Source organism: Nicotiana sylvestris, chromosome 6 (genome assembly GCF_000393655.2).
Source record: "Nicotiana sylvestris chromosome 6, ASM39365v2, whole genome shotgun sequence".
Taxonomy (NCBI): Eukaryota; Viridiplantae; Streptophyta; class Magnoliopsida; order Solanales; family Solanaceae; genus Nicotiana; species Nicotiana sylvestris.
In genome coordinates this window covers 21,098,646-21,112,198 of record NC_091062.1, presented here as the reverse complement: position 1 = coordinate 21,112,198, position 13,553 = coordinate 21,098,646, and the positions used below count along the sequence as shown (strand labels likewise).

Sequence of the window (13,553 nt, the reverse complement as noted above, 5' to 3'; positions counted from 1 at the left end):
CAGTTCAATACCCATTTCACTCGTTAAACAATTAACTCATGTTTCGTGTGAAAAACCCAATCGCGACTTAATGAAATTAGACCAAACTTTTCAGATCAGTCCTATAATTCATTATCAAAATTCTAGAAGTCTCGAAATTATATTTCGATCTCTAGAACTAAAAATGGACCTTTGGATCATTACATGCTTATGCTCAAAACGATAAAATCTTCCAAAAACTCTTCCAAAACTTATCCGAGCCTCATGTGACCCCGACTAAACATGCCAACACACCCCATAAAATCATTCAAACTTTTTCCAATCAACAAAACATCTCAAACAACATCAAAACCATCAATTCACATCGAATTCAAGCCTAAGTTTTCCAAAAACTTTCGAAACACGCATTTGATCAAAAACTTGACCAAATCACCTCCGAATGACATGAAATTTTGCACACACATCCCAAATCATATAATGAAGCTACTGCAACTCTCAGAATTCCATTCCGACCCTTGGATCAAAATCTCACCTATAAATCGGAAATCGCTAAAATACTACTTTCGCCAATTCAAGCCAAATTCCACACCGGACCTCCAAAACCAATTCCGATCGCGCTCCTAAGTTATAAATCATCTAATGGAGCTAGAAAAATCATAAAAATTCCGATCCGAGATCAACTACACATAAGTCAACTCTTGGTCAAGCCTTTCAAATTTAAAGCTTTCAACTGAGACTATTCTTCCAAATTCATTCTGATTAACCTGAAACCCAACACCAATGATTTACATAAGTCATAATACACCACACGGGGCAAGTAATGCCCAAGAACTGGCGAGCGAAGTGCAAAAGCTCAAAACGACCGGTCGGGTCATTACAGTTTCCAAAGGAGTTGCAGCTGGCTTGGTTGCACTAAGCCCCATACTTGATATGAGCTCTAAGACATACTTCCTTTGTTTTAAGATTATTCCTTCCTTGGACCTTAGCACTTTAATTCCTAAGAAATATTTAAGCTCACCTAGGTCCTTCAACCTGAATTTTCTGATGAAGAACATGTTTTGCTTTAGTTATCAGCCTCTCATCATTTCCAGTTATAAGTAGATCATCAACAGACACCAAGATACTCACCAGACATGTACCCTTTCTTAAAGTGAACAAGGAGTAGTCATGATTGCTCTGCACAAAACCTCTCTCTGTTAAAGCAACAAACAACTTGATATTCCATTGTCTTGAAGCTTGCTTAAGCCCATATAAGGACTTAGTAGCTTGCATACCTTCTGCTCCCCCTGTCTTCTAAACCCTTCACATGTCCATATATACCTCTTCACAAAGATCTCCCTGTAAAAAGGCATTGTAAACATCCATTTGATATATGTTCCAACCTTTTGAAATAACTAAGGCTATTACTGATCTTACTGTGACCATTTTCACCACTGGTGAAAATGTATCATGGTAATCAAGCCCCTCTTGTTGGATATATCTTTGCAACAAGTCTAGCCTTGAATCTTTCAACTTCACCATTAGCCTTATACTTAATTTTATACACACACTTGGATCCTACAGTATGTTTTCCATGAGGTAAGTCAACTACTTCCCATGTTCTGTTGTCTTCTAGTGCTTTGACCTCTTGTTTCATAGCTTCTATCCACCTTGGATCCTACACAGCCTGCCTGAAGTTTTGAGGTTCTATCAGATTAGAAAAATTTGCTAAGTAGGAATGGTATACAAGAGTAGTTCTTTTATAAGACAAACTGTTTGTTATGGGATATCTGCTATTTGACTTCCCATGTGCTATGTATTCCTTTGTTTAGATGGGCTCTCTAGGTGCTCTAGTTGACTTCTTTATGGGAGGCTGAGACCCTTCTTCTTGCATGCTTTCATATGATGGATCAATCATAGTGTTCATGGGATTTGTTTCTTGTGCAGCTTGTTGAGAGATCACGTTTCCTTCATTTGTGGCTGCTTCTTGTGCTTCTGTATTATGTATCACATTTCCTTCTTCTGTGGCTGTTTCTTGTGCTTCTGCATTCTGATCATGTTCCTCATTGATATGAATGACTTCTGAAGTAGGGACATCATAGTTAGGTTGCTCTAAGAAACTAAGATCTTCTAAATCAGTTTCAATAGTAGACTGACCAAAAGGAAATACTGATTCCTTGAAGACTACATCTCCACTGACAAAGAATTGTCTTGTAGTTAGATCCATCAGAATATATCCCTTTTGTCTCTCAAAATATCCTATGAGCACAACTGCATTTTCCTTTCTGCAAATTTATCCCCTTTTGGAATGACTGTTGCATAACATAAACATCATATCATCCTCAGATGTGTTAATGATGGTAGTTTGTTATGCATTACTTCATATGGACTCTTTCCTAGAAGTGCAGCTGATGGAAGTCTGTTTATCAAATACACAACAGCTGTAACAAACATGCCCCAATATCTAATGGGCAACTTTGACTGAAACCTTATGACTCTTGCCACATCCAGAATATGTCTGTGCTTTCTCTACATAACACCATTCTATTGTGGAGTATGAACACAACTACTCTAATGCAGAATTCCTAGACTTTGCAGTAAATCCTTGCATTGAGAGTTAAAGAACTCTATGCCAATGTCTAATCTTAAGACTTTAACCACCTTACCAAACTGATTCTTTACCATAAGTAAAAAATTCTTAATTGCAACTATAGTTTCAGATTTAAGTTGTAGCAGATAAATCCATGCATATCTACTGAAATCATCAACAACAGTTAAAAAATAGTATTTTTTTATCAAAGGTGGGATATCTTATAAGGTCCCCAAAGATCCATATGAACAAAAGAGAAAGGAGCCTCAGCTCTGGATGTACTATTAGGAAACATCAGTCTAGTATATTTGGCTAATGGACAGACTGGATAATTATTCAATGACTCACTATTTACATTCTTGCTTAGCAAGGTGATATTCTTCATGACTAAAAGGGATGAGTGTACAAGTCTTTGATGCCATAGCCTGCAGTCTTCCTTCATTGCTGCAACAACTACTATGCCCTGCTGTACCTTATTGATGCCATTGGCCCCTCTAAATATGTACAAGCCTCCTATCTCCTTACCAATCCCCTTCACCCTGCAACTATAGAGGTCCCGAAACAACACAAAGTCAGGATTTCACTGAACACCAGAGTTCCTTGGTTAGTTTGGATACTGAAAAGAGGTTAAATTTGAATCCTTGGACATAAAGAACATCATGTATCGTTTCATTGCCAAATATGGTAGCCCAACCAGTAAGAGCAATAGGAATTCTATCTCCATTGGGTAAGTGAACTGCTTTACTAGGAGCTCTAGAGGTTTTCTTGTCATTTATTAGTCTATCATTGGAAGTCACTATGTGATGGCTAGCACCAAAATTTACAATCCATTCCTCAAAATGATCTTTAGGCAAAAATTCACTTGTTATACCTGCCATGTTGACTTGATAGTTAGATGTTGTGTCCTTGTTCAGTAGCTCAAGAATCTGTTTGTATTGCTCCTCCGTGAAATATGGTGCTTTTCTAGTTATTCCTCTTAAGGCATCACTAATTTGATGAAGATCCTTGATAATTAGCATCAATGTTTCCAAGCACATTGTTGGCTGCAGTAATGTGTTGGTGAGATCCACGCCCAAAGCCAAATTGACCCCTATTGCCATGACCATATTGTCCTCCATTGTTGTTGCCAGGCTTCCTCCTTCCCTTGAAATCTTCAGGATATCCAACAATCTTATAACAATTCTCCTTAGTGTGACCTTTTAGGCCACATTGCATAAAAGGCTTGTTGCCTTTCTATCCTTGATTTCTTTCTACCTACATAGCCATTGGATCACTCTTCTCAATTACTGAACCTAGCCCTGGAGACTGTTGAGACTCATTTTCTATCATCATAGCATAAGCTTGGTTCAGTGAGGGTTCATTAGTCTTCATGAGGATCTGTCGTCTAGTTTGATCATATGAATCATTTAAACTTTTGAGAAATTGCAGAAGCCTTTGTTGTTGGAGATGTTCCTTGTATTCTCTTGAGTTTGAAGCTGGCACTAATGCATCATAATCATTCCATAGACCTTTCAGCTTAGTAAAATAACTCAAAACTGAGTCAAGTCCTTGTGTCAAATTGGCAATGGCTCTGTGCAATTGGAAAATGCGTATTCGATTCACCTTATCAAATCTTTCCCTCGGATCTTCCCAAACAAGGTGTGCATTCGAAGCATATGCAATTTCACTTAAAAGTTCAGTGAAAATTGTATTCATAAGCCACGACAAAACAATAACATTACAAGTTTTCCACTGCTCATTCAATTCAGCTGTGAATGACTCCTTTGTACAAGTCTCAGTCACAAACCCTAACTTCCTCTTTCCTAGAAGAGCAATTTTCATCGTTCTACTACATAAATCATAATTTTTTGATCCTATAACCTTCAGAGAAATTAGAACAATTCCAGGAGTATCTGATGGCCCAAGGTACAGAGGATTAGTATACGGAATTGAGTTTCCGCCATTAATGAACACAGAAATGGAATTAAGCTAATTGAGTAGAGGAAACAGATTACCTAGATAGAGATAATCCTCAGAGATTAACTGTGACGACCCGACCCGTCGTCTCATGAGTTACTGTCTCGTTCGTCCCATTTTCTACTTCCTCATGTTCATTATCGGTATTGGGTGCATTAGAATTTATTATTTGGAGCGATTTTGATAAGAAATGAGACATTTAGTCTCTTTTAAGAAGGTTTAAGTTGAAAAAGTCAACCGGACATTGACTTATGAGTTAGAGGGCTCGGATGTGAATTTCGACGGTTCGGTTTGTTCCGGGAGGTGATTTGTGACTTAGGAGCAGGGCCAGAAGTAATTTTGGAGCTCCGGTGTTGAATTAGGCTTGAATTGGCGAAATTAGTATTTTGGCGAATTCCGGTTGATAGGTGAGATTTTGATCCGGGTATCGGAATGAAATTCCTAGAGTTGCTAAAGCTTCATTGTGTCATTTGGGATATGTGTGCAAAATTTCAAGTCATTCGGACATCGTTTGGTCGGGTTTTTGATCGAATGTGTGTTTTAGAAGTTTTAAAAGAACTTAGGTTTGAATTCGATATAATTTGATGATTTTTGCATTAGTTGAGGTGTTTTGACGATTGGAACAAGTTTGAATAATGTTTTAAGACATGTTGGTGCTTTTAGTTGAGGTCTCAGGGGCCTCGGGTGTATTTCGGAAGGTTAACAGATCGATTTAGGCACGAAAAAAATAAAGTTGTTGCATTTTTTACAGCACTGGGAACAGTAGTTATGAACAGTACCCATGAACAGTATCCGCGAATAGTGCCGTGAACAGTATCCCGCAACAGTATCCGTGAATAGTGTCGTGAATAGTACCCCGTAACAGTATTCGTGAACAATACCATAACAGTATCCGTGAACAGTACCCCGTGAACAGTAACACGGGGGAACAGTAACACGGGGTGAACAGTAATTCCGAAAAATTCTGGGCAGAATGTTTACATTTCATTCACGAAAAACACCCCATTTCTCTACCATTTTAGTTATTTTGAGAGCTTTTGGACGGGGATTGAAGGGAGTTTCAACTAAGATCGATTGGAGGTAAGTTTTATGAGTTAAATACATGATTTTATTGAAGAATCATCCTAGAAATCCATGAAAATATAGCCAAATTATAAGAAATTAGGGCTTGAGATTGAAATTCTAAATTTGGGATTTGAGGGGTCAAATGGACTATGATTCTTGTGAATTTGGTATGTATAGACTCGTAGCGAGATAAGGAACATTTTGATGTAAAAATTTCTGGATTTCAAGACGTGAGCTCGGGGCTCGGGTTTTGCAAATTTCGTGATTTTTGATATTTTCGAGTCTATTCGATTGGGTTATATTCCCTTAGCCTATTATGATATATTTGTTGTGGTTTTGGCCAGATTCGACGCGCGAGGAGGTCTATACGAAAGGAAAGGGCATCGCGGAGTAGTATTTGGCCGGCTAGAGGTGAGTAATAGATGTAAATGAGGTCCTGAGGGTTTGAAACCCCGAAATTTCACATCGTAACACTATATTGAGGTGACTTGCACGCCGGATAACGGGCGTGGGGTAGAGCACCATTGGGGATTGTGACTTGGTCCGTCCCGAGAGATATTTTACTACATTTTTGGTTGAGACGTATACTTTATTATTGTGAATTGGGCTTGTTGCCATGCTTGGGGCCTTGTGCCGACCTGTAGAACCCTTAGGGGATTTTTGACTGGTTTTCCTCACTTATTTTGTTAAAGAATTTATATCCTCAGTCATGTTTCCAATTGTAGGCTTCTTGCCAATTATTTGAATCCTTCAGGGATTGATATCACTGCTTTCGCATATTTTGCATATCATTTGACCTCAGTCCAAGGTTTTAAATACTGTTTTGCAAACTCAGCCATCTTTCTAAGATTTGAAAACTTAAATGATATTTCGGGCTGAGAACTACTGTTTTACAAATGCCCAAGGGGCTTATGATGATTTCTGGACTGAGCATGGATCGGGCTGCGCGCCGCAGCAGTGTTATATTGATATTGAGGCCGAGAGCCTGGTTGATTACATTGATATTGAGGCCGAGAGCCTGGTTGATTACATTGATATTGAGGCTGAGAGCCTGGGTGATTGTACTGAGATTGATATGAGGCCGAGGGCCTAGATTTGATGCCACGAGATGGCTTGATATTGTGCTTGGGCTGTAGGAGCCCCTCCGAAGTCTGTATACACCCCCAGTGGGCGCCGTCGATGATAAATAAATATGGATGGCTCGGGTTGCACGCCATAGTGGGTACCAGAGGGTACCGTCATATGCATTGCATTGAACTCATGCATTTATTCTTTATCTGCATTATCTGCCATAATAATTATGTGCTCTTATTTCATTGACTGGTTGCTTTATACTGTTCTGAGCCTGAGGGGCTGATACTGTTCTGAGATACTGAGCCCGAGGGGCAGATTTCTACTTATTATTTTGATACTGAGCTCGAGGGGCAGATTTCTAATTATTATTTTGATACTGAGCCTGAGGGGCAGATTTCTAATTATTATTTTGATACTGAGCCTGAGGGGCAGATTTCTTCTTATTATTTTGATACTGAGCTCGAGGGGCAGATTTCTAGTTATTATTTTGATACTGAGTCCGAGGGGCAGATTTCTACTTGTTGTTTTGATATTGAGCCCGAGAGGCAGATTTCTACTCGTCATTTTACTGCCAAATTACATGTTTTACTGGTTTAAAAGAAATTTCACATGATATTTCACTGAATTGTTATTTTAAATGATTTCACTGCTTCTGTATAGAATGTTGTGTGCCTTAACGTGTTTTCTTACCTTCAGTCATTATTTATATTTATTACTCACTGGGTCGGAGTACTCACATTACTCCCTGCACCATGTGTGCAGGTACAGGTATTCCTGAGGCATAGAGCGAGTTTTCTGCTGTTCAGTTTTCATCGGAGTTATCGAGGTAGCTGCATGGCGTTCGCAGACCCGTTTTCTCCCTTATCTTCTGTTATTTATGATATCTTCAAACATTGTTCCTAATTCCATATTTTGTAGAATTTTAGTAAACTCTGTAGTAGCTCAAGACTTGTGACACCCCGGTTAGGGCTGAGTTGGGTTGGATTTTCGTATTTTATCTATACTTTCCGCTATTGGATATTATTAAACCATGTTTATACTATAATTGTGTTAATTAATTGTCTTAAAAGGATGAATTGGGTTGAATGGCTGGCTTTGTCTTCATGAGAGGCGCCATCATGACCAGGTTCTGGAATTGGGTCGTAACAAGTTGGTATCAGAGCCTAGGTTAATTGGTCTCGCGAGTCATGAGTCGGTTTAGTAGAGTCTCGCGGATCAGTACGTAGATGTCTGTATTTATCCTCGAGAGGCTGCAGAACCTTTAGGAAAACTTCACATTCTTGAATTCTTATCGTGCGTCCTTGGTTCAGCTTGAAAAGTAACTCTTACGATTCCTTCCACATGTTCGTATGCGTGAACGAGCACTTAGTATTCGATTTACCTTGATGGCTTGTAATTCCCCGATAGAAGGGCGAGACATGATCTCAGTGAGTTTGATGTTAGACCAGTCTGGAGGACTTGAGGCCGGATCTTGCCTATGGCTTGAGCACTGAGGTGCTGATTGTGCGAGCAAGTGTTTTGAACCTTTATGTTCGGTATTGTCCCTATTAGTGGGAATCATGGCTGGATAGCTACGTGAGGAGTATGATAGTACTGCGAGATGTATCTATATGACTTGGAAGTGACGAGGAAAGTCTACTGGATGATAGATGAACTATTGAGTGTATGATTTCCATTGTGATAGGATGTGTAGTCCCAAGTTATGGGTACGTGAAGAATCTTTTTATTTCTCCTATTTGGAGTGAAGTAAATTTCATGTTACAGTATGAGTTTAGACTCAGGAAGATTAAGTGATTGTGTAATGTGTATGGCAGTGGAAGGTATACAAAAAATATTAACTAAAGGTAAAGCTAGTGGGTAATTGGCTTATGAGGGGAATCTATTTGTCATACTAGTTAGATAAGTCTGGGAGCTGAGATCGCTTCTGTAAATGTATTATGACGAAATCGTTGAGTCAAGGAGACCACCTTGAGGGTCGAAAACATTAAAGAAAGAATATGTTCTTACTCGGTTGAATAGCCCAATAATGGAGGATTGAAAGGTATTTTCTATGTGTTATGATTCAAATAGGTGCAACGCATGTCCATGTATCAATTTTGATAATATAATACATGTAATATTGAGATTAATGTTGTTGATATACATTGTGATGCTTTGTCAAGTTGTGGACGTGTTGTTAGGATGGTTTTGGTGATTCTCTGGCAGGTGGATAGGCCCAATTACAAAGGAAACTCTGCCGAAATTTTTGAAAAATTTGGGACTTAGTAAAAAAATTTGTCGACTAAAGAGTGGGCTTAATTGTTGTGTGAGTGAATGCAAAAATTGCAGAAGAGTTAAAATTTCCGATGATTCGTGTTTCCACAAGCTTATGAAGGAGTGAGTTTAATCTCACCATGGTATTACGGCAGCAATAGAGTATATGTGTTGTGATCTATGGCTTTGAGCCAAGTTGGGGAGCTTGCTATTGGTTAGCGGATTGTACGGTTATGTACTATGTTAGTTCCAATTTGATGCATGCTGGTGAATCAGTTCTGGTTGTGGAAATTAGGCCGAGAATGGCACGAGTGAAGGAAATTTTTTGACAAGATGTCATGAGCTCGAATGAGCAGGAGATAAGTTTCGATGTTTACGGTAAGTTGGAATTGTCTTCAGCATCACCTAAGATCGGTGTTTTGTAAAAAGGGTTTTGTGTCCCGGTTAATGACTTTTGATTGCTCTTCAGCGTTAGTGATGGTTTGGAGGTACGCTCCAGATATTGTTGTGGTAGGTTGTGGGAGTGTGTCCCACGGGAAGATTATATAAGTGTGGCATGTGATCACTTGATTGATTAAAGATGTAAACCAAGTATGAAGTTTGTGATGGTGTCGTTAAATTAAAGATTCATGCCTGGAGGGCACTTGGCATATTGGGTTGTGAACTGGGGAGGATTACCCCGATTGTGATGGTTGTTCTTGTGTGTTATGAGAAAAATGGGAGTTATTATGGACCTTTGAAAGGTTATCAAACTAGTTCTGTGTGATCAAAATCGGCTTGAAGTCGATGGATAGATGTAATGTGAATAATGGCTCTATATCAGGCCAGATGTGTGCATTTTAGTAATGCGGTCCTCATGGAGGAGTAGTTAGGTTGATGTTTCATTATTAGATATTTTGCGTAGTGATACATTGCGCCGTGTGAGTTGTGAGATGACTTGAGAAATTGCTATGTGTTGAGAATCTGTGTAGGAATGACGTTATATGAGCATCTTGGCTCTTGAAATTTAGATTGTATATCGCACCTCAGTTGTGCTTGAGTTTTGTAGCTTATAACGCTATATGTCCCTCAGAGATATTATTATGCACTTAGCATGCTTACGACCGATACTCGGTATTTTGTTGAAATGAGCAAATTTGGCTCGATGTGCATCTCCTTATGTGAGATCTATGTGTGGATCTGGTGGCACGCCGCTATAGGTATGTTATGTGGATCAGGTTGCACGCCGCAACAGTGTGATGTTGAGTATAGTTTTCTATATGCTATTTTGTATGCATTTCTTCCTGTTTTCTAAGGAAAGTCTGTATTAGTGTGTGAGATTGGTAATTCCTTCTAGAGTTTGTTTTCCTTTTGTACCGCGTTCGAATTGGTAGCTTATTGGCATATTGAGGCATCATATGCGACTTTTGATTATATTTGGGGTGGCTTATTACCTGAGCAGTTCGTACTGGGTGAGACGAGATCATTGAATTTGAGATTAGTGCAATCTGAGTATATGAAGTAAATTAAGGAGCTAAGACCATGATTTTGCTCAAAATGAGGTGATAGTTCTTGCCAGGAGTATAGAACCAACGAATCGTTGTCTCGACAGTGGTCATGAATTTATGCATACCTCATCCGTCATGTCAATATTGTAAGAGTTAGAACAATACCTATGTACATCATGCAGAACATGAGATGTGTAGCGATTTTCTTCTAGGTGATTAGAGAAAAAAGCTTCAGATGATTAGGGCGAATGATCTTCGGATGATTGGGGAAATAGTATTGCTAATTGAAAGTGACTTGACGAGAGTATATGTCTCATAAAAAGGTAATGTTATTAAACTAATGATATTTCGGTAGTATTGCGGCATGTTCTTGTTGGGTCCGCTGATGGTACTGATGAGCTTGAGGTACGGCTCTTTCGTTTGAGTCATTTTTCATGACTTGAGTATGTTCAGGCCGTTTCTTATTGGTGCGCGTATTATGAAAGTTGTGGCTTAGGCCTGTATTGAGGTGTCATATCACCAGAGTGGTGTGTTGGATTCGAGGTGATCATTGGGGTCATTGATGAATACGAATGGATTTGATTTCAGCATGTTTGATGGGTAAATATCGAGGTTCAGTTTTTTAAAAAAAATTGTTACTATAATTGTTAGAGGAGAAATGGCCTCATGAATGGTTGATCTGAGCAATGGTTATGATTTATTGCGTGTTTCAATTATCATTGGCAGTATATGAGAGTGTTGGAATGAGACATTGGCTAATAAGAGATTTCTATCGGTATTTGGTTGTTGTGGGCAGCTGCTGTGAATGGAAGTTATTGCTGCATTTGTTTGAGTTATTGGTATATCATACAATTGCACCTAAGGTTGCAGGCATGGTCTATTACAGCTGGTTCAAACTTATTCTGAATGTAGGTGTGAGATTCTGATCTTGTGTATGATTCCGAAAAGGTGAAATGTGGCTCTATGATTTTGGGCTAGACTAGATTGTGTGATCTTAGTTACAACGCGTTATCGGACCCATATGAGATAAGGTGACGTGGGATCATCCCCGGGTTTATGCTTGATAAGGTCATTCAACTTTTGGTTGGCTTCTAGGACAACTCTGGGTACGCTCGAGGACGAGCGTTTGTTTAAGTTGGGGAGAATGTGACGACCCGACCCGTCGTCTCATGAGTTACTGTCTCGTTCGTCCCATTTTCTGCTTCCTCATGTTCATTATCGGTATTGGGTGCATTAGAATTTATTATTTGGAGCGATTTTGATAAGAAATGAGACATTTAGTCTCTTTTAAGAAGGTTTAAGTTGAAAAAGTCAACCGGACATTGACTTATGAGTTAGAGGGCTCGGATGTGAATTTCGACGGTTCGGTTTGTTCCGGGAGGTGATTTGTGACTTAGGAGAAGGACCGGAAGTAATTTTGGAGCTCCGGTGTTGAATTAGGCTTGAATTGGCGAAGTTAGTATTTTGGCGAATTCCGGTTGATAGGTGAGATTTTGATCCGGGTATCGAAATGAAATTCCTAGAGTTGATATAGCTTCATTGTGTCATTTGGGATATGTGTGCAAAATTTTAAGTCATTCGGACATCGTTTGGTCGGGTTTTTGATCGAATGTGTGTTTTAGAAGTTTTAAAAGAACTTAGGCTTGAATTCGATATAATTTGATGATTTTGGCGTTAGTTGAGGTGTTTTGACGATTGGAGCAAGTTTGGATAATGTTTTAAGACATGTTGGTGCTTTTAGTTGAGGTCTCGGGGGCCTCGGGTGTATTTCGGAAGGTTAACGGATCGATTTAGGCACGAAAAAAATAAAGCTGCTGCATTTTTTACAGCGTTGTGAACATTAGTTATGAACAGTACCCATGAACAGTACCCCGTAACAGTATCCGTGACTAGTGTCGTGAACAGTACCCCCCAGCAGTATTCGTGAATAGTTCCGTGAACAGTACCCCGTAATAGTATCCGTGCGTGAACAGTACCCCGTGAACAGTAACATAGGTGAACAGTAACACGGGGTGAACAGTAATTCCGAAAAATTCTGGGCAGAATGTTTACATTTCATTCGCGAAAAACATCCCATTTCTCCACCATTTTTAGTTATTTTGAGAGCTTTTGGACGGGGATTGAAGGGAGTTTCAACTAAGATCGATTGGAGGTAAGTTTTATGAGTTAAATACATGATTTTATTGAAGAATCATCCTAGAAATCCATGAAAACATAGCCAAATTATAAGAAATTAGGGCTTGAGATTGAAATTCTAAATTTGGGATTTGAGGGGGTCAAATGGACTCCGATTCTTATGAATTTGGTATGTATAGACTCGTGGCGAGATAATGAACATTTTGATGTAAAAATTTCTGGATTTCAAGACGTGGGCCCGGGGCTCGGGTTTTGCAAATTTCGTAATTTTTGATATTTTTCGAGACTTTTCGATTGGGTTATATTCCCTTTGCCTATTATGATGTATTCGGTTTGGTTTTGGCCAGATTCGACGCGCGAGGAGGTCGATACGAAAGGAAAGGGCATCGCGGAGTAGTATTTGGCCGGCTAGAGGTGAGTAATAGATGTAAATGATGTACCGAGGGTTTGAAACCCCAGAATTTTACATCGTAACGCTATATTGAGGTGACTTGCACGCCGGATAACGAGCGTGGGGTAGAGTACCGTTATGGATTGTGACTTGGTCCGTCCCGAGAGATATTTTACTACATTTTTGGTTGAGATGTATACTTTATTATTGCGAATTGGGCTTGTTGCCATGCTTGGGGCCTTGTGCCGACCTGTAGAACCCTTAGGGGATTTTTGACTGATTTTCCTCACTTATTTTGTTAAAGAATTTATATCCTCAGTCATGTTTCCAATTGTAGGCTTCTTGCCAATTATTTGAATCCTTCAGGGATTGATATCACTGCTTTCGCATATTTTGTATATCATTTGACCTCAGTCCAAGGTTTTAAATACTGTTTTGCAAACTCAGCCATCTTTCTAATATTTGAAAACTTAAATGATATTTCGGGCTGAGAACTACTGATTTACAAATGCCCAAGGGGCTTATGATTATTTCTGGACTGAGCATGGATCGGGCTGCGCGCCGCAGCAGTGTTATATTGATATTGAGGCCGAGAGTTTGGTTGATTACATTGATATTGAGGCCGAGAGCCTGGTTGATTACA

At 39.3% G+C, this 13,553-nt stretch overlaps 1 protein-coding gene across 1 annotated transcript; it reads right to left on the bottom strand.

Annotated features, from left to right (window-relative positions):
• Positions 1–3,802: 3,802 nt before the first annotated feature.
• On the bottom strand, positions 3,803–4,369 carry LOC138870351 (uncharacterized). Its single transcript, XM_070148149.1, has one exon. It carries the CDS (start codon positions 4,367–4,369, stop codon positions 3,803–3,805), a length of 567 nt encoding a protein of 188 aa, XP_070004250.1.
• Between the last annotated feature and the right edge of the window lie 9,184 nt (positions 4,370–13,553).

What these genes read in the sequence shown, in the direction of transcription:
- LOC138870351 (XM_070148149.1), bottom strand. Translation starts at nt 4,369, where the DNA reads ATGAAAATTGCTCTTCTAGGAAAGAGGAAGTTAGGGTTTGTGACTGAG.